The 21,854-nt window shown below is 36.7% G+C and overlaps 1 protein-coding gene across 1 annotated transcript in view; it reads left to right on the top strand.

Annotated features, from left to right (window-relative positions):
* The window catches only part of SEC24B (SEC24 homolog B, COPII coat complex component), a 109,494-nt gene that overhangs the window by 68,523 nt on the left and 19,117 nt on the right, over positions 1–21,854 (top strand). Inside the window, 9 exon segments of the mRNA XM_034672118.1 lie at positions 2,734–2,814; positions 5,420–5,523; positions 5,525–5,591; positions 5,594–5,637; positions 13,406–13,590; positions 16,275–16,377; positions 18,539–18,665; positions 19,261–19,370; positions 21,236–21,348. Of these exon segments, the coding sequence (XP_034528009.1) occupies positions 2,734–2,814; positions 5,420–5,523; positions 5,525–5,591; positions 5,594–5,637; positions 13,406–13,590; positions 16,275–16,377; positions 18,539–18,665; positions 19,261–19,370; positions 21,236–21,348 (934 nt within the window).

Here is a 21,854-nt window from a genome sequence, read left to right as displayed (position 1 = left end):
TGTTCCTTTTTATTGCTGAATAGTATTCAGTTGTGTAGCTGTATCACATTTTATTTATCCTAAGTTGACAGACATTTGGGTTGTTTTCAGTTTTGGTCCGTATGAATAATGCTGCTGTTAACGTTCACGTACAGTTCCTTGTGAAGGTTTGTGTTCTCATTTCTTTTGAGTGGAATTCCCAGGTCATTAGGTGACTCTGTGCTTAACCTTTTGAGAAACCACCAAACGTTTTCCAACATGACTGCACCCAGTTACTGTCTCACGAAGTTTCCAGTTTCTCTGTATTCTTGGTATTATCTGTCTTTCCAGTTATAACCACTCTGGTGGGTGTGCTGTGACATCTTATTGTGGCTCTGATGCCCATTGCCTTAGTGGCTAATGATGAGCATCTGTCATGTATTTATTGGCTATTTGTTTATTTTCTTTGGAGAAGTGTCTGTTTAAGTCCTCTACCTATTTTTAATTTGGTTATTTATCTTTTTATGATTGAGTTGTAAGAATTCTTTTTATATTCTGGATACTGGACCCTTATCAGGTGTATGATTTGCCAATATATTTTCCCATTCTGTGGGTTGTCAATTCTTTCTTGATGTTTGGAGCATAAAAGTTTTTCATTTTCATAAAATCCAACTTACTCTTTTCTTCTTGTTGCTTGTGCCTTTGGTGTCCAATTTAAGAATCCTTTGCCAGTCCACGGTCACGAAGATTTACTCCTATATTCTCAGATTTTTGTTGCTTACATTTATGTCTGTGACCCACTTTGAGTTAATTTTGTTGTAGGGTGTAAAGAACGGGTCTAACTTTATTCTGCTTCATGTGGCTGTCTTGTTGAAAAGAATATTCTTTCCCCATTCATGTTGTCTTAACGAATGGTTTCGAGGTGAAATTCCTGTAACGTGAAATTAGCCATTTTAAAGTGTGTAATTCAGTGTCATCTAACAGTACAACCACCACCTCTGTCCGGTGTTATCATTTTGGTTGTTGTGCAGGCACCACTTCTGTCTAGTTCTAACTTGGAGAAAGTACTGAACCAGATAGAACTAAACATTTTCATCATCCCAAAAGGAAATTCTGTTTTCATTAAGGAATAACTTCCCATTTTCCCCTCCTCTCAGCCCTAGCAACCACCAGTCTACTTTCTATCTCTGTAGACTTACTCATTCTGGATATTTCATACAAATAGAATCGTAATTGTGACCTTTTGTGTCTGGCCCCTTTCACTTAGCATGTTTTCAAGGATCATTCACATTGTGACATGTATCAGTTCCCCATTCCTGTGTAAAGCTGAATAATACCCCATTGTAGAGATAGGCCACATTTTGTTTATCCATTCATATATTGATAAATATTTAAGTTTTAGTGTATTTTGGGGGAGACTTAAAAAAGATTTTATTTTTATTATTGAAGTATAGTTAATATACGATGTTATATTCATTTCAGGTGTGCAGCATAGTGACCTGACAATTCTATACATTACTCAGTGCTCAGCACAATAAGTGTAGTCACCATGGTTGCCATATAGAGTTATTACAGTGTTATCAACTATATTCCCTATGCTGTACTTTCAATCTCCATGACTGATTTATCTGATAACTGGAAATTTGTACCTCTTATTCCCTTTCACCTGTTTTACCCGTCCCCGTACCCGCCTACCCTCTGGCAACCACCAGTTTGTTCTCTATAGTTAAGAGTCTGGTTTTTTTGTTCATTTGTTTCATTGTTTTTCAGATTCTACATATGGTAGAATAAAGAAAATCATATGACTGTATGAAATCATATGGTCTTTATCTTTCTCTGACTTATTTCACCTAGCATAATACCCTCTAGCTCCATCCGTGTTGTAGCACATGGCAAGATGTCCTTCTTTATGGCTGAGTGATATTCGTGTGTGTGAGAGAGAAAGAGAGACATGTGTACCCATTCATCTGTCAGTAGGCATTTGGGTTGCTTCTGGACCTTGGCTATTATATATAATGCTGCAGTGAACATAGAGGTGTATATATCTTTTCAAATTAGTGTTTTGGTTTTGGGGGGTAAATATCCAGTAGTGGAATTACTGGGCTGTATGGAATTTTTTTTTCTTTCACTTTTTGAGGAGCCTCCATACTGTTTTGCATAGTGGCTCCACCAATTTACATTCCCACCAACAGTGCATGAAGGTTCTCTCCTTTACATCCTGACCAACACCTGTCACTTCTTGTCTTTTTGATACTAGCTAGCCATTCTGACTGAGGCATAGATAGAAATGCTGAATAGCAGGCGAGGTAGCAGCCCAAGCTGGAGACTCCTCTTTTAAGAAGGTTTCATTATAAAAGTCTTAAAAAAGTCATTAAAATTTTGTTATCTTTAAATATCCTAATACTGATAAAATGTATTTTATAGCTCGAGATTTGGTAAATGCAATCTTGGTGTTATTCTAGTAACAATTCTGTCAATCTAACATTTATATTTATGTGTTCAACTACTTTTAAAAGTTTGATACCTATTTTCTAAGACACCTTCACTTGCGTTTGATTAAATTTTGTTCCACTTGTCAGCTCTGTATTCTCCTCACTCTTGTTAACGAAAATTTATATATGGTCTTTAAACGTCGTTAAACATCAGTTACTTTTAGTTTTTACTAGAGTCAGGAAACTTTTAGTTCAGCAAAACCTCTTTTTCAAAATTGCCAGAGGCTACTCTACAATACATTGTCATTTTAAACTTAGTGGGTGTTTTGGTTTTTCCTTTTAGGTGTTGACAGCTCTTCCACCACGAGCAGTGCTTCTCCAATGCCCAACAGTTACGATGCCTTGGAAGGAGGCAGCTACCCAGGTAATTCGTTTTGTGCTTACTTGATGCTTACTTGAAAAATTACTGACCATCAGTTTTTTCCAAACATCAACGTATATCATACATAATTAGCAGGCTGTATTTTTAACAGAAAAAAGGGACATTTTCTGGTATTTCTCAGCCTTAATTCAATACTTTTAATTGTCTTATGACAACTACAGATGTTTCTGGGAGGCCTAAGGAAATTTGTTATTTTATTTCCGTTATCATGCTCTTTATCTTTTTCCTCTTTCTGAAACATTTTTAATACTAAATAATTCTCTTCTTTCCCTTCTTTCTTATGCTGATAACTTCTTAAGTAAATTTTATTCTGTTCTCATGCTTAGGTCCTTGAATTCCTTCCAACTAGCCTCTGAATATAAATAGTCTTTGACTCTTTACTCCCCCTATGGCTCCTGGCTGCCTCACCAGGTAAATAGATTAACCAACTTGGGGGTAGATCTTGGAGGCATTACTTTTAACCTTATCTAGAAACAACTTAGATCATTCAATTACATAGAAATAGGAGTGGTGGATAGTATTTTTTAAAAATGCAAACTGAAGTTTTAGAATCAGTAGTCATTTCATTGTAATATCTTAAACTGTGATCTTCCTTTTTTGTCTGTCTCTTATCACAGATAACCTGACAACCACATCTGACTGCTCTTTTTTCTCAGTTTTTCTAATGATTTGAAACTTCAGGACTAGCAGAACAAGTAATTTTGCCCTTCTCTTTATTTCTTACCAGTTTGGTAATGATCCAGGATGGAGCTTAGTTGAAGTTGGTGTATGCTGGACTTAACATACTATCTTGCTATCACTATCCTATGAATCGGTAGAAAACTTTCATCTTCTCAGCTTCGTATAAAGTTCCCTTTTAATATTTCAAGAATACTTCAATAAGCTACTCAGTCTTTTGTGGTTAAGGATTTTTTTCCCTAGGGATGTATGTTTGTGTAAGAAATTGTGGACCATTCCAAAGCAATCATTATTATCAAAATATTGTAGAAGGGTTAATTTGTTCACTAAAAGGTGAATACTACATGTAGAATTACTGTATTTACACCTGAAACTAATATAACACGTATGTTAACTGTACTGGAATTTTAAAAAAATTTTAAAAAGATGAATTTACTGTACCTGTATAGTATTTCATGAACTTCAAATTAACCTAAAAACAAACAAGCAAACAAACAAACAAATTAACCTGAAGTGAAATGCTGAATGTGGTAGTTAAAAAATCATGGCTTTGGAGTTCAACCTTACTTTGTCCGTATTCATTTCATCAGCAAATCATAATCTTATTATGAACTGTGCTGACCTAAGTGAGTGACCTTGGACAAGTTTTCTAGCTATTTATACTGCACCAAAATTAAAGATGTGAACATCTATAGCAATAAGATTAAATGAATTGAAAGTACTGTGTGTCAGGTGCTAGGATAGGACTTAGGACTATAGAAATCTATGTCCGGTATGTCATAAGGAAGGGGAGAAGTTTTAGACCTTTCCTAAGGAAGGGGAGAAGTTTTAGACCTCCACATTTATGACTCCAGGTTTTTACATCTTATGCTGATGACTGTTACCATGTTAAGAGACCTTTCTGCTCACATTTCCATCACTGTGAGGAGCGATAAGCAGGATATGACACTACGTTGAACCTCTTGTCCTATTAAGAAATCTGGGAGGTTACCAGACAGTGAGTAAGCCGGCCCCTGCCTAATAAACACAAGGTGATAGACAGAAGAATGTCTGGGAACATATCTTCAAAATGAGAGCCAATAGATATTGTCAGTAGAAAGATAGGATTCTTAAAGAATCTTTTAAAAATTTTACTAAGTCACATGCTTTTAAGAACATATTTTTTGCAGAGTCTGGTTGCTGGTGAAGAATGTCATTTTTATATGAAAAATAGATTGAAATTCATATATTATGTAGATTTGACTGTAAAATAAGACTAACAGTATAGAAACATGTTAACAATGCTATGTGTAATAGAGTAATTTTTAGGGTTTCTTTTGATTTTTGTGCCTGATGATTAAATTTTCTACAGTTTTTTTCTCAGTTTTAATCAGTTTTGGGGTTTTTTTAAAGATTTTATTTATTTATTTGAGAGAGAGAGAGAGCACAAGCAGTTAGAGCAGCAGGCAGAGGGAGAAGGAGAAGCAGGCTCCCCTCTGAGCAGGGAGCCCAATGTGGGGCTCGATCCCAGGCCCCTGGGATCATGACTTGAGCTGAAGGCAGATGCTTAACCGACTGAGCCACCCAGGTGCCCCTAGTTTTTTGTTTTAAATTTAAATAAAGAAAGAACATTTATTAAATTTTATTTGGCATCTATTACATACCAGATATTGTTTTAGAAGCTGGACACAATCCTGTACACTGTCTTTCATACTCTCACAGTTTTGCCTCTTCAATAGTACGGACTTCCAGCTGAGTGAAGGGGGCAAAGGGTTCATGATTCTACTCCCTGTACTTCTGTGGATGTTTGCAATTTCTCATAATAAAAAGTTTAAAAAAGGAAAATGGCAAAGATTATGGCTTGCCCAGAAGCCAACTCTTTATAGAGTCCTGATTTCCAGTGTTAACAGCATGTTTTTTCCTTTGTTAGATATGCTTTCCTCATCAGCAAGCAGTCCTGCTCCTGCTCCTGAGCCCGAACCAGCTCCAGCTCCAGCTCCTTCTGCTCCTCAGCCTTCAAAAACGGCTAAGCCATTTGGGTGTGGTTATCCAGCTCTTCAGCCTGGTTACCAGAATGCTACGGCACCACTTAACTCTGGAGTACCGCCCAGTAGCCCAGGGTATTCTGGATTCCAGCCGTATGCTCAAGTATGTATAAAGACATTGCAGGTCTAAAATTGTGAAACTATTATCAATTCTCACAAATCCCTGGTGATTGAAATGGATCGTGGGTGCAAATACAGATAAGCAGAGATCAAGCATACATAGATATTGGTTCCAGTTTTTGTGTGTGTATGTGTGTGTATTCATAGATAGAGATAAAAGGAAATAGAAATATCAAATCTTTAAGGAAGTTGAATCTGGATAAAGATATCAGCTGTGATTTTTCTGTCCTTTGTTGTATTTTTATTTTTTAGAGTCTTGCAGGGTATTAATTTTATTATCAGGAAATCAAATGTTACTTTTTTTTTTTTAAGATTTTATTTATTTATTTGACAGAGAAACAGACAGCCAGCGAGAGAGGGAACACAAGCAGGGGGAGTGGGAGAGGAAGAAGCAGGCTTATAGCGGAGGAGCCTGATGTGGGGCTCGATCCCAGAACGCCAGGATCACGCCCTGAGCCAAAGGCAGACGCTTAACAACTGAGCCACCCACGCGCCCCCAAATGTTACGTTTTTTAAAAGTCTGTATTACTAAGCTTTTTCCTCAAAAAAAAAAAAAAATGACATGTTATAAATGTGGTTTGGGATTTTGGTTCCAACTCTTAGATCGAAGAAGTCTTCATGATAGGACATCTAACTGAAATTGGTAACAGTCTCCACACACATAAATGCTGATCAGTAATTACATTTCTTATTAACTCCTGCTGTGACCCATTCTGATATGACCTGTTTTGGAGTCACCTTTTAAATGCCATATCAATTTAATAATACAGAATAGTTAAGTATCTTACATTTATATTTATTAAGAATGTAAAATAAGGGGGGCGCCTGGATGGCACAGCGGTTAAGCATCTGCCTTTGGCTCAGGGCGTGATCCCTGCGTTATGGGATCGAGCCCCACATCAGGCTCCTCTGCTATGAGCCTGCTCCTTCCTCTCCCACTCGCCCTGCTGTATTCCCTCTCTCACTGGCTGTCTCTATCTCTGTCAAATAAATAAATAAAACCTTAAAAAAAAAAAAAAGAATGTAAAATAAGGAAACAATTGAAATGGTAAAACATTCTACTTATAATGAAAAACTGCTCTTAGACTAACCTTATAGAAATTTCATCTTATGATACACTAAGAATGAAGATTGGAGGGACATAGGAAAATCATGTTTCTGGAATTTAATCTTAGTATTAAGGCACAAAAGGAAGAAGGAAACTGGGAGAGGCACTGGAGAAATATGGATGGTTAGAATAGATTTTTCTGCCTTCCATTTTGTTAGTTTCTTTATGACTATTCATCCAGATGAAACAGTTTTTAAGTCATTATTTTCTGACTCTTGTGCTTTAGGGAAATTACTTTTGGGGGTCGTAATATATAATGTATTTCTACATTTTAATGAGAAGAAAACCAAGGTCAAAGAAAGGATCTGGTTCTTGGAGGAGGTTTCAGGCAAGGAAAAAAAATTGTAGTGGTAATCCACAAGGACAGAGGAAAAGCTTCTTGGACCAGATCTGGTCTGCTGCCCATTTCTGCAAATAAACTTTTATTGGAATAGAGCCTCACACATGCTTTTATATATTATCTATGACAGCTTTTGCACTGTGGTGGTGGAGTTGAGGAGCTGCAAAAGAGACGTGTGGCTCTTAAAGCTTTAAAATATTTACTGCCTGGCCTCTACAGAGAAAGTTTGCTGACCCTTAAAAGAGTAGAATGGAAAGTATTGTTCTTTTTTTTTTTTTAAGACGTTATTTATTTTATTTGAGAGAGAGAGGGAGAGTACAGAGGGAGAGTGAGAAGCAGACTCCCTGCTCGTCAGAGAGCCCCATGTGGGGCTGGATCCCAGGACCCTGAGATCATGACCCAAACCAAAGGCAGCTGCTTTAACTGACTGAGTCACCCAGGTGCCCCAAAAGTATTGTTCTTTTTCCATTTTATTCGGAAGGTTATTTTGGAAAAGTTAAGAGAGTGTCCTTGGAATAAAAGTAAAAATTAATATTCATTAGATTTTAAAAATAACTTCATTCTATTCTTCTGTAATCTCAATCCTTTTTATACCCTAGCTCTGGTGCAAGGATCACAGGAGTTTGAATGAAGGAGACAGAGGCAGACTAAAAAGTAACAGATTATTAATCACGAGAGAAATGAGCATCATACAGCAAAAGCTTTAGACTATATACTGTTAGGGATCATTCACTTTCACTTTTCCTTTTTTATAACTTTTTATTGAAATATAATCTGTATTATATTTATGTACAGTTATATAAATCAACATCATACCGTTTGATATCTTTCTACAAATTGAACACATATAACTAACCAGCCAGAGCCCTTTCTCATGCCCTTTCTAGTCACTAACCACCAAACAAGAGTTGGCAACTGTCTTTTTTTTTTTTTTTTTTAAGATTTTATTTATTTATTCGACAGAGAGAGAGACAGCCAGCGAGAGAGGGAACACAAGCAGGGGGAGTAGGAGAGGAAGAAGCAGGCTCATAGCGGAGGAGCCTGATGTGGGGCTCGATCCCATAACGCCGGGATCACGCCCTGAGCCGAAGGCAGACGCTTAACCGCTGTGCCACCCAGGCGCCCCAAGAGTTGGCAACTGTCTTGACTTCGAATACCACACATTAATTTTGCCTGTTTTTAATAATAGCTGTGTATTTCTTGCCTAGGCTCTTTGGCTCAACATTATGCTTACTATGTGCTTATAGTTCATTCATTTTCATGGTTGCACGTACTCCATTATGTGAATATACAGTTTATTTATTCGTTCTACTGTTGACAGGCCTCTGGGTAAGTTTGCAGCATGGGGCTGTTACGAATAGTGCTGCTGTGAATATTTCTGTTCCTGTCTTTTCAATGAATGTATGTATTAAGGAGTGGAACTGCTGGGTCGTGGAGTATCCTTACTTCAGCAGCTAATGCCAAACAGTTTTCCAAAGCAGATGTCCTAACTTATACCTCCATTGGCAGTGTATGCGAGTGCCAGTTACTGCGCAGCCTTGTCAACACTTGGAGTTTGACTTCTTTATAATAGTACCTTCCTTTCATGATGGAAGTGAAGAAATTGAGACTCAGTTAAGTGAAATCGTCTGTCCAAGACCAGGCTTAGTTCGAGAATACAAGTCTTTACAGTTCAAAATTAAGCACTTTTTTTCCTTTCTTTAAGTGGTAGGGACTTGTGCAGAAGAAAACCGAAGTCATACCTGATACGTGTATCTAAGGAAGATTACAAAGCAGCAATTTGTGTTTGTTTAATATGAATTTAAAATAGTTTTTTTGGGTATTAGTTTTGGGTCAGTGAAGAATAATTATTTAAACACACAGCTAGGATGTACATTTAAATTCTTATCTATCTACTAAAAAAAGATTATAGGTTTTAATCTAATATTAGCAAGCTGATTTTAAAAGAAGCCGTTTAGAGGTGACTTTTTATATGCCCTTCTGGTCCCACAGTTATGGCCAGAGGGATATCAGGGTCACCAAGAATAATTTGGAGGTTGCCAAGGACTTGTTTTAAAGTGTTATCAAGTCTGACCGAGAACTCTGACATTGCAGGAGAGGGGGAATTAAAAAAATAAAAGAAGCCATTTATTTTTGAAGTCCTAGTTAGGATTAGAATAGCTTACTTTAGCTTTAAGCAACCTTTTACAATGAAATTGAAATGCCTTTAAATGTTGTACTTAGTATAACCCAGTGAGAGGGTTCTGAACTCTAAGGGCTTTCTTTGTTTTTATTCATTTGAAATGACCTTTATTAAGAAGTAGGGAACCCCAGGGGCATCTGGGTGGCTCAGTCGTTAAGCATCTGCCTTCAGCTCAGGGCATGATCTCGGCATTACAGGATCAAGTCCCGCATCAGGCTCTCCCACTGGGAGCCTGCTTCTTCCTCTCCCACTCCCCCTGCTTGTGTTCCCTCTCTCTCTGGCTCTCTCTCTCTGTCAAATAAATAAATATAATCTTTAAAAAAAAAAAAGAAGTAGGGAACCCCAATAATTGGCTTTTGAGGAAGAAAAAATTAAAATTTGTTTTTCAACCCTGAAAAAACAGGGGAGAAAGTTGATGTTTACAGAAATGAAAATGAGGGGCGTCTGGGCATCTAACTTCAGGTCATGATCTCAGGCTTGCCTGTGGTAGGCTCCGCACTCAGCGGGGGGTCTGCTTCTCCTCTCCCTCTCAAATAAATAAGCAAGTCTTTAAAAAATGAAAATTAAAATTAGAAAAATATTTTAGTGAATATATGAAAAGCCAGATGTAATGCTCTGTAGTGCTTTTCTTTTTGAGTCAAAAGGCTTTTTATTTTTTATTCTTATATTTTTTAAGTTTCTATTTTAATCACCCAGTGCTCTTCACAACAAGTAAACTCCTTAATCCCCATCAGGTAGATCACCCATCCCCCCACCCACCTCCCTTCTGGTAACCATCAGTTTGTTCTCTATGGTTATGAGTCAGCTTCTTGATTTGTCTCTCTCTTTTTTCTCCCCTTTGTTCATTTGCTTTGTTTCTTAAATTCCACACATAAGTGAAATCATGTGGCATTTCTCTTTCTCCGGCATGTTTCATTTGGCATCGATGAACACTTGGACTGCTTCCATATCTTGCCTATTGTAAATAATATATATAGTGCTTTTTTTTTTAACAACAACAACAAAAGACATGATCAATTGTAGAAAATTGCAGATAAACAAAAAGAGGAAAATAAATACTAACCAACAGTCCCACCATCAAAATGTAAACAGCAACACTTGGAGTCTGTTCTTCCAAGGTTCTTGCTGTATATTTTTGGGGAAAAGCCAGTAAAGAAACTAGTCATCCTAATGGCTTATTTAAACAAACAAAAGAAGTTGCAAGTAGGGATATTGTTTTAGAAACTTTTATTCCTTTAATAGCATAAGACAAAACCTTTTTAGATATCCATCATCTGATAGGACCATGTTTTATAATCAACCAGTCTACCGTTGTTGGGCATAATTGTCAAAATCAACATTTATACACACACACGTGTACAGACTTTAATGCATTTATCTCATTATTTCCTTACATGAAATTTCTCCAGGTGGAATTACTGAATCAAAGAACCTAATTTTACAAGACTTGAGAATTTCTATTTATTCATTCAGTAAAAACTTACTGAGTTCCTAGTATGTGACAGCACTACTGTAGGCACTGAGGGATAAAAGAGGAGACTAAGTGAACAAAATTGTCACTCTCAGAAATTAGTTGGGAGGGCAGGTTTGATGGGACAAAATAAGTAACAATAAATTAATGAAGTAATTTCAAATAGTTACAAGTGCTGTGAAGTAAGACAAGTTGAAGAAATTGCTGGGGTTGGTATATAGAGTAGATAGTCAGGAAATCCTTTACCTTAGAAATTATATCTGAGTTACTATTTGAAAAACAAGAAAAACCAGGCGTGGAAAACTCTGGGGGTAGAGCATTTCAGGCTGAGGAAGCATACATGCAAAGACTTTAAAAAGGAGCAACTTTCACGTATTGCATGGTGCACTGGGTGTTATACGCAACTAATGAATCATCGAACTTTACGTCGGAAACCGGGGATGTACTGTATGGTGACTAACGTAATAAAAAATCATTAAAAATTAAAAAAAAAGATTAAAAAAAAAACAGGAGCAAAGATGATCGGTGGGGAAGAAAGGGATGAAGAAAGGAGGGGTAATCAGAAGGGGGAATGAAACACGAGAGACTATGGACTATGAGAAGCAAACTGAAGACTTCAGAGGGGAGGGGGTGGGGAATGGGATAGACTGGTGATGGGTAGTAAGGAGGGCACGTATTGCATGGTGCACTGGGTGTTATACGCAACTAATGAAGCATCAAACTTTGCATTGGAATCCGGGGATGTACTGTATGGTGACTAACATAATATAATAATAAAATAAAAATTAAAAAACAAAAACAAAAACAAAAAAACAGGAGCAACTTTGACATGTTGCAAGAATAAAGTCTCAGTGTGGCTGGAACTCAGCATTGGAAAGAGTAATAGGAATGAGATAGGAGGTAGACAAGGACCATAGTCAGAAGCTTAAGATTTTATCCCAAATGCAAAGGGGAGACGTTGGAGGTTTTATGTAATGGAGTGATAAATGTGATTTACATTATTTAGAGAATCATTTTGGCTGCTGTGTGAAGAACAAATTAGGGATGGAAGTATGTGAAAAGACAAAAATGGAAACAGGGAGACAAATGGAAGCTTTGCCATAATCCCAGAAATGGATGATTGTGCTTTGTTCTAAAGTGGTATCGGTGAAGGTAATGAAAAGTGGATGGATAAGGTCTATCTTTTGACATATGGATGGATTTGTTACGGTAGTTGAAAGGAAGGAAGGCCTAAAGGATAACTGTTAGGTTTTTGGCAGAGCGACTGGGTGGAGGGTAGTGCATTTACTGTGAAGGTGAAGAGATGAATGGGTCTAGGAATGGCAGTCAAGTTGGCCATGTTAGTTAAAATGCCTAGTAGACATTTACATGGAGTGATCTAGCAGGCAGTAAAAGTGTATAGGAATGCCCATTCGTCTATATTACCAAGTCCACCAAGAATTATTTTTATAATTATTAGTCATTTATGTTTCTTTACTGAAATCCCAGTTCATATTCTTTCATCATTATTCAGGTCCTCTGGTTTGTAAAAGCCATCTATAATAAGTATATTAACCTTTTGCCTAATATATATTGCAATTTTTTCCTCCATCTTGACATTTGTTTTTAAATTTTAATGGTATTTTTTTTACATTGAAGGAATATCTATATTTTATATAGTCATATTATGATTTATTTTTTTATTTTACTTTTAAATATTTTATTTATTTGAGAGAGAAAGAGAGCACACAAGCAGAGGGAGAGGCAGGCAGAGGGAGAGGGAGAAGCAGGCTCCCCGCTGAGCAGAGAGCCCAACAAGGGGCTAGATCCCAGGATCCTAGGATCATAATCTGAGCTAAGGGCAGTGACTTAACCGACTGAGCCACCCAGGCGCCCCCATATTATGATTTCTTTTGTTTTTACCTTTGTATCCTTTAAAAGATCCTTTCAACCTTAGAATAGGAAATATTCCAGCTATACATTTTTTTAGTTCTTAGGTAATTTCAGTTTTGCCTCTTTAATCTATTTAAGGTTTTATTTTGGCTCATAATGTAAATAATAAACTCATTACCCCCCCAAGAATAGCTCTTGAGTTCACTATCATTTATTAAATAATCTGTCTTTTTTCACTGGTCAAAAATTGGGTAGTTTGAGCATCAAAATGAATAACTATAATTCATTAAGTCACTTTGAGTTCATAGAAGGCTGTGAATTCATAATAATACTAAAAATACAACAAACGTAACAAAAAATAAGCAAAGCAGAAGTCGTTGAACATAATAGTACATTTTTATGGCATCAACTCATTATTCTGAAAATTGATCATTGAAAAAACTTGAAAACAAAAGCATTTATCCTGCTTTTCCAGTATGAACTGTAGTCACAGAAACCAAATTCTTGATGCTGAGAAGCATTATTGCTGAAATTTTGTTGTGAGGTTTAACTGTGCTGAGATTTAAACGTATTCATTATTTTGCTTTGAGTTTTTTTCAAGAATGCTTTAATTTGAACTACCCTATTGAAATCATTCTATTTCCAAGCCATAAATTTTTACAAGGTAAATTTTTTATCTTCTTATTCTGTATGTTAAAATCTTATATATCGTATAGTGTATTGTATTCATGCTTGTTACATTGTTCTTTTGTTTTTTTTTTTTGAATTGCTTTTTTAGCAGTACCCTGGTATGAACCAGCTGTCCTCCAGTCTGGGAGGACTGAGTCTTCAGAGTTCTCCACAACCAGAAAGTCTGAGACCTGTAAACCTTACCCAGGAGAGGAATATTTTACCTATGACTCCTGTTTGGGCTCCTGTACCTAACTTGAATGTAGACCTCAAAAAATTAAACTGTAGCCCAGAGTAAGTATTTATTTTATGATCTTTAGTAAGTAATATACTTTGTCAGAAATGTTTGGCTTTCAAAATTAGTAAAAGTGATATGATATTAATTCCTTGATTGGAAGTTTTGCTAATGGGGACTCTTCCATTTTACTTCATACAGAAGTTCTAGCTGTAAAATTTATTTTAGGTCCTGTTCCTGCCTCTGTCTCTGTCTCCATCAATCCTATTCCCTATTACCTAATGCAAGAGAATTTTTTTTTTTTTTTAGTTGAGTGAAGGATTTCAGGAACCCAGATCTAACTATATTTGTCTTAATTTTCTTTTTCCTTACTTTTCACCAGTAATAACTTCTGATGCCTTTTAAATAAGGTGAAATCTTTAAAAATGTATGCCTTCAGTCTTTACTTGCAAAGGACACTGACTGCACTTACATAATCCCAAGAACAGGTTTATATGGTTTGTCTCTGAGTTTTCTTTTCCCATGCAGCATAGAATGCGAAGACCATTACCCCCAGGCTTATTTATCCAGCCTGAATTTAAATTTGGATTTCTTTTATTGAATATTTCCTCCCCTCATGGAGAAGTATAGCTGACAGTTTGCATCTGCTGGCCACCAAACCCTGGCATTTCCTCTGGGTGGATGAGCTAACAATGTCACGCACCTCACGGGACCTTCAAACCAAGAGTTCTCCTCTGTTGTTTGCTTTCAGTACTTCTTTCCCCTAAGAGCAGGGTATTCCTCTGCACCCAGATGCGTCTTAGAAAACATCTTTCTGTCCCTCACAAAGTAAACTCTGATTCACAGAACATGCGTCCGCTTCCTTGCATCTAGAATTAGTGTTCCTCTTTACAGCCAGTATTTTCCTTTATTAAGGCAATAGTTTTCTGGCTTGTTAAAAAACTGTAAGCTTCTCTTTTTTTAATCAAAATCTTATGGAGATTTCCAGTACAGAAAACAGAAAATGGAGTTGCTCCGAGGACTCCCCCTTTTCTGCCATACACTACCACCAACCCCCATCAGTGCCTAAGGCAATATCAAGATCATTGCCATGAAAACATACAGTCATTGATCCTAACAGGAGAACAGCTGCCCATTTCTGTGAATATAAGTTCAGGTCTATGAGTGTGTGGATTTTGGCCTTCTATTTTGAAAGATTAGGCATTCCGGAATCTAAGGTGAATTTAGAGTGTGTGTGTGTGTGTGTGTGTGTGTGTGTGTGTGTGTGTGTGTGTGTATGAAGAGATCCCATAGGTAGCGGATGGTGTATGTTTCTACTCAGTTATGTCTTTCTGTGAAAATCTCTCTCTTACCAGAATAGCAATGCAGAGCATTTAGGAGTGTAGACTTTACAGTTGGATAGACTCAGGTTCTTACCATGGTTCCACCGATGAGTAGCTATAAGGCTCTGCAAACTTCTGAACAAATTTTCAATACTGTCAGTTATAAAACAGGAATAATAATTGTGCCTACATAAAAAGATAAATCATTTATTCAATAAATATTTACTGAATGCCTTCTAAGTTAAGGGCCTGGCACTGTTTCTAGATGCTGGGAATGAAGCAGTAAACAGAGTTCCCACTCTCTTGCAGCCTTTATCCTGTTAGGGAGGGCATACTATGAACAGTCAACAGGTCATAAGGTAGTTAACCATGTAAGTCAGGGACCATCTGTATAACGTAATGTCAGAATATTACTATGAAGTAGGGAGTAGTGAGGGTGGAGGTTGGCTGTTCTGAGGAGTCAGCACAGGTTTTCCCAAGGAGTTAACATTTAAGTGGAGATATGAATGAAGTGTGAGAGCAAGCCACGTGACTCTGGGAAGCAAGTGTGCCAGGCTACACGAACAGCAAATGCAGAAGTCCTGAAGGAGGGGGATCATCTTAGTGTTCAAGGAACACCACCAGCCTGGAGTCAAAATAAATCTGAATGTCTCTACATACTATGAGCCGCTCTTCTTAAAATCCTTTCCTGGTTTCCAGTACTTCTGTTTCTTACCTCCTTGATTGCTCCTTTATTGATTCTATGTCTACTGACCTTAACTTACAACTTAGTAAGTTACATGAGTACTTAGTAAGTTATAAACACTTTCTCTAGGAGAGGAATAGTGCTAGGGTGACACGGGACAAAATGATCACTGATCTCAAGTGGGAAAGACAGGGTATACAACCAACTAAAGCAAAGCAGACTGATACCATAGAAGCATAAACTGATCTCAGGGCACAGGGGAAGACATCATTGCTTCTGACTTGTAATCAGAGGGAAGGGTGATTTTGGAAGAAGCAAATTTGCTTCTCATCAAAGGAGTTTCAGCAGGTGAAAAATGGGCAGTAAAGCAGAAACAGCATTATTAAAGATACAGAGGTATTCCTGTGCCCTTGGTGTTCCTCTTCACTCCCTTCTAGTCATGTTCTACATGCTAGTGATAATGTTTTTGCCCAAATGTGTTGTACTTTTCCACCATGAAAATGTTGAATGCTTAATTTAGGTTTGTTGACCTATATTTGCATATATGCCTGCTTAGCGTAATATGAATCTACCTAGTTATGGTTATATAACATACCCAGATGATTTTCAATTATGCCCTTAAATTCTCTCGATTATCTACAACTATCGATATAGTGTGTATATATATATATATATACACATATATATATATATATTTGATAGCTAATATAGTCCGTGTGGTCTCTCTTTTTTGCAGTTCATTTCGGTGTACTTTGACAAATATTCCGCAGACACAGGCTTTGCTGAATAAAGCTAAGCTTCCTTTAGGATTGTTGTTACATCCCTTCAGAGACTTGACGGTAAAGTAACATATTTTAAAATACGTGTGGGTACTGACGTGTGTTTATGTGCAGCGTATTTTGAGTGTACATTTTCTTGGAAATTTTGTCATCTTTTAAGTTCGAAATAATCATTTTTGTCAGATTCAACTCGGCAAACATTTTCTAACTACCTGCTTTGTGACAGGCCCTAACTAAGCACTGGTAAATCCAGAGGTACTAAGTCATTGACCTTGCCCCTAAGAAATTTATACCTAACAGGGGACAAAGATACAAAAACAGATAACCACGGTGCAGGATAACTAATACATGTACCTAACCAAATTCTACGAGGTACCTGGGCCGGGAGTACAGTATGGGAAGTGATTCTGGCTGCAGTAGCAGAGGATTGCTGTGAGTGATGAGGACTGAGCTGGGCTTTGAAAGATTAATAGGTTTGGAAGTTGGAAAGGCCATAACAGATTAACTTTGGGAGTCTATTAAAACATAAAGGGAGCACCAACAGTGGTGTCCTTGAGGGTGGGGGGAACTGTATGCTGGTTCCTAACTGTATGAAACAAATAACCTTCGTAGTAATAAGTCCAGATGCTTCAGGTCTATTGAATGAAAACATTACTTAAGTTTCCACGGTCTTTTGGTTTAATACTAAGCTTGCTGGATTTTTACATATAGTTCTGGTATTTTATGCAAATATGTTATCTTTAAAATTTCTAATCTTCAGAAATTAAGTTTCTCCAGATACATTTTATTTGTACTCTGTAAGGTACATTTCTCCCTCACATTTTTTTTTTTTTTACTACTGTGGTTTTCTACTCCTCTTATTGCTACTGAGTTTCTTTTGCCCTCATTCATCAAAAAAATGTGTATAAACTTACCCATTATGCTAGATGCTGAGGATACAAAGGTTAATAAGCTTCCTTGTGGAGCTAACTTTCATACTAGCTAGGATACATAGAAGGAGCAGAGTGGATAGAAAATAAAATAATTATAAATGTGCAATAAATACCTTGAATTTATTCACTTAGTAAATACTGTTTGCTCACCTTTAATACTATTTCAGCCATTATCTCTAAACCAAGATAATTTCCCATATACATAGGTGAGAATTTTTGTCTAAACACAGATGCCATATATGATACCTTCTGGAAGTATATACACAAATTAGCAGCAGTGACTTCCTCTGTGCTTTGGATTCTGGGCAATTCTTTATTTTCTCATTTTCAGTTAATTGTATTTCCTGATTTTTTCATAAGTGTTATGTCATTTCTATGCAATAAAAACTATATATGCAAAAGAAATTAAATACAAACATAAATATTTATGCAGAAATAGAAAAAAGAATGCCAGAAGGAAATATACTAAAATGTTATCAGGGATTAATTCAGGGAGATAGAATAAAATGTGATTTCTTAGTGTTTTTTAATATTTTCTAAATGTCTTAAATTGAATATAAAGTTCTTTTCCCAAACCTTTTCTTTCCTTTTCGTTTTTCTGAAGCAGTCCAAAACAGATTTATAGGTTTACTTTTATACAGCATAATTTGTAATCTTTGCCCCCTCAACACTTTTGTGAAAAGATCACTAAAATTACCAGCATTTCAATGGTCTCTTTTTTGTTAAGTTTAGCACCGTAATACTCTCACCCTCTTAAAAAATAACTCGTTCAGAGTTAGGTAGGACTTCTGCCTTTCGTCATCTAAAGCTGTTGCACGCACACATTTTTTTTCATGTATTTCTTTTAAGAGGCACATTGTGCTTGGTTCCTGTGGCCTCGCCTCCGTCAGGACGGTGGTGGCTGGCAGTGCACGGTGCCATGCTGTCAGGCAGCAAACACAGAGACAGCTCTCTGTGGTATGTGTTTCTTTCTCACTGGGGTTTCTGGAGTCTAGCTGATGAGCTCCGAGTGACATTATTTTCTCGGCCAACCAGGCTTTTCTTATCAGCCAGCAACTTCGATTGCATTTGGTTTGACTTTGTTTTGGTGTTATCTTACGGTTTGTGACAAAGAGGGAGAAAACTTGACAGCTGCTTGTGTTGCTCAGCGCGTCACTGGATTTTATGAAAATGCTTCAGTTTCAAAGTACGGTTCTGGTTTCTGTTCTGTCTGTGGAGCAGAGCAGTGTGCGTCCCATGTTCTCCCTGAGGTGCTCCTTCTGCTACAGCATCTTTATTTTACTTCCTAGCAATTACCAGTGATAACATCAAATACCATCGTGAGGTGCCGATCTTGTCGAACGTATATCAACCCTTTTGTGTCTTTCATTGATCAACGTAGATGGAAATGCAATTTGTGCTATAGAGTGAATGACGGTGAGTTTCAGATTCTTAAAATAAGTGTGTTTAATATTAAACATTTTGACATTTTTGGTCATTATCTGGTCTCTCTCTTCATTGCTTTAAAAACTTCCGTGCCACTTTTAATGGAGAGAATATAGGCTAGGGACACTTCATCTTGCCTGGGGATGATTGATAATGAGGAGAGTGACAGTAAGGGCAAAGTAAAAAACTATTCACAAAACAAGTAGTGAAGGTCATGTAGACTAATTGTGCCATGTCTGTCTGTTATCCCCTTTAGTTATCTCTTAGGTCCTCTTAGTATAATTGCTTTCAATTTGTGTTTCTGTCTGATTTTTTTCCATGTCATGTGATATAATAAATAGGACATAAGCCTAAGAAGCAAGATTGCCTGTGTCCTGGTTTCCTCACCTGATTTCACAATATAAGGGTTTTTTTAAATCTTGATATATTTTTCAAAGAGCATTTTTTATCGTTAGATGTTCACAGAACCATTGTAAACCTTACATAAATATTGATGATAAAGGTATTTATTTCTTAGTATGCATATGTCTTGTTTAGTTACAAATTGTGTTACTAAATTTGTACTTGATTTCTAATTCTTACCTAGTTCCTGAAGAATTTATGTATAATCCCCTCACTCGATCTTATGGAGAGCCTCATAAACGACCAGAAGTTCAGAATTCAACTGTGGAGTTCATTGCTTCTTCAGATTACATGGTAATTACTCAATGTAAAAATTAGTCATGGGATATAACTGTATTGGTCATTTATAATTTGCTGTTAGATGAATTCTTGAGAAATTCTGAATTGTCCCAGTGTGAATTTTTTTTAAATAATGCTGAAAGTTTATACTTCACAAATAGAAAACTCTTTGTAAAGGTTACTTGATGTCCTAGAAGAATGCAGTTGTGTCGCTAAGAAACATTGGTAGTGTTTTATGATAAGCACTGTTTACAATTTGTTGCCATTTTAATTTGATTGCTGACATGAAATGAATATAAATATTCTTTTGCCATGTAATACTTAAGACCTTCAAACAGAAAAACTCATGTTTTTGCCAAAAACTGCAGTTGTCAAGCTCTTAAAGGTATCGCCGTCTTACTGATTCATCATCAAATTCTGCCTTTTCTTTAATTATACTATAAGATCTCATTCTTCTTTTTTCCATTGATAAAAACAAATTCTTGGCTTAAGTTCTGCTCGTGATGTGTACTGTTTCTACTCATTTTAAATGTATTTATAATAACTTACATTTCTTCAGTACCCTTATTACTAATCTTTGTTGTCTGCAAAAAAGGAAGGTGTTGCTAGTGGGGAAAGGTGAACAGAGACAGCTAATGTGTATTAAATTCCTGTTCGGTCCATTTCTTTCTTTGTTTTTGTAATTTTTATGGTCCTCTGTGTCCACTTTAGCATCTGCCCGCTTAACTACTATTTCCTTGTCCGTGTCCATAATCACTGTAGTAAACTTTTTCTCTTGGGCACTTTTACTCTCAGCGTCTTACCTTCTTTACTACTCACATTCCCAACTCTGTTCTGACTCCTTAGGATCTTAATCTAGTTGAAGTGGCGAAGCAAGAAGTTAATCTTTAATTTTTGCCGTATGACCCATGTGATCCTTGTTTGGCATATTAAGAAAAAAAATTTTATGTATCCTTTCAAATTTCTATAACAGTGATTTTCAAGCATACTTCAAAAAAGAGATAATAGTATCATGAACTATTATTTACCTATCACCAAGCTTCAACAGTTGTCAGCATTTTTCTAAATATATTTCATCTATTCCCCAGTCCACCCTAGTGCCCCCTCCCTTCACCCACCCTGGAGTTTATTAAATGCTGATCCCAGCATCATATCATTTAACCTATAAATATACAGTATTCAGTATACATCTCTAGCAGATAATGACTTAACATACTTAGGGTACCATCACAAGGACTTCCTTTACTTGGCACTTAACCCTTGGGATTTAGCCACCACCAGGTAACCCAAGAGCTAGTTGTCAGATTTTAAAAAATAAATGTAAAAAACAATGTTTTTCTGGAGTACGAAAGGGATATAGATGTTCATATTAAAAAAATAAGCTGTTCTTTTTCTTGAAAGATACCTCAGTCAGCAGTCGATCAGGAAAACCTTTAGCCCATCTATTTAACCATTACTGTGTTACAGCTCCTTTTTTTGAGAGAGCACACGAATAGGGGTTGGGGGCGTACAAAGGGCAGAGGGAGAGGAAGAGAGAGAATCTTAAGCAGGCTCCCTGCTCAGCGCACAGCCTGACGCGGGGCTGGATCTCACAACCCAGAGATCGTGACCTGAGCTGAAATCAAGAGTTGGACGCTTAACCAGCTGAGCCACCTGGGGGCACCTAACAACTGCCTTATTATGCTTAATCTATAACCAACTTCCTAAGAAAAACGTTAATGGAATGTCATTTTCATTAGCACGTAAGATCTTATAAAATGTCAATCCTATTTGTGTACTTTTTGTGTGTCATTTACTCAGTAAATACCCAGTAGTAATAGTGTTATAAAAAGAAGAAATTGTGCCTACTAAATAAATTACATTATTTTCATTCCTTTCAGCTTCGTCCTCCTCAGCCTGCAGTTTACTTGTTTGTTTTAGATGTATCTCATAATGCAGTGGAAGCCGGATATTTGACAATTTTGTGCCAGTCATTGTTAGAAAATCTAGACAAGTAAGAAGTCTTTTTACTCATAATGTGTGTTTACAAATATATATAAATGTGAAATGTTTATTAGCAATTTATGGGGTTGGTTTTTATTTACAGTTTGACTTCATTTTCTCTCTCACTGCAAGAGTACTTCTTGCCCGTGTCAGACTAAGGGACCTGCTGCTTCGATTACTACAATTTAGGACTTGGTATCTGAATCATAGAATTGTAAATGGTTAATACTTGCTGAGGAATTTAGATTTCTTCCAACTGTTCCTCTGACTTAGATCTGAGCACTGGCCAGGGTATGGAGGACCTGGATGAGAGAAATCTAGCTGAAATTTATGTGAGCAAGGAGTTTTTCATATTAGTTTTAAATGTCCTAGTGAGAAAATGAGCCAGATAAAGGGAAAGAAGGAATTGATTTTGTGCTGAAGATTTCAGGAAGCCAGAAACTGAACTCTTCGATTTGGCACATTGATAACGAGCTGTATTGTGAAAGTGGAAACAGGGTATAGGATAGATTGCTT

Source organism: Ailuropoda melanoleuca, chromosome 11 (assembly GCF_002007445.2).
Source record: "Ailuropoda melanoleuca isolate Jingjing chromosome 11, ASM200744v2, whole genome shotgun sequence".
NCBI lineage: Eukaryota > Metazoa > Chordata > Mammalia > Carnivora > Ursidae > Ailuropoda > Ailuropoda melanoleuca.
Note: the sequence above shows the minus strand (reverse complement) of the source record. Positions and strands in the feature narration are given on the sequence as shown.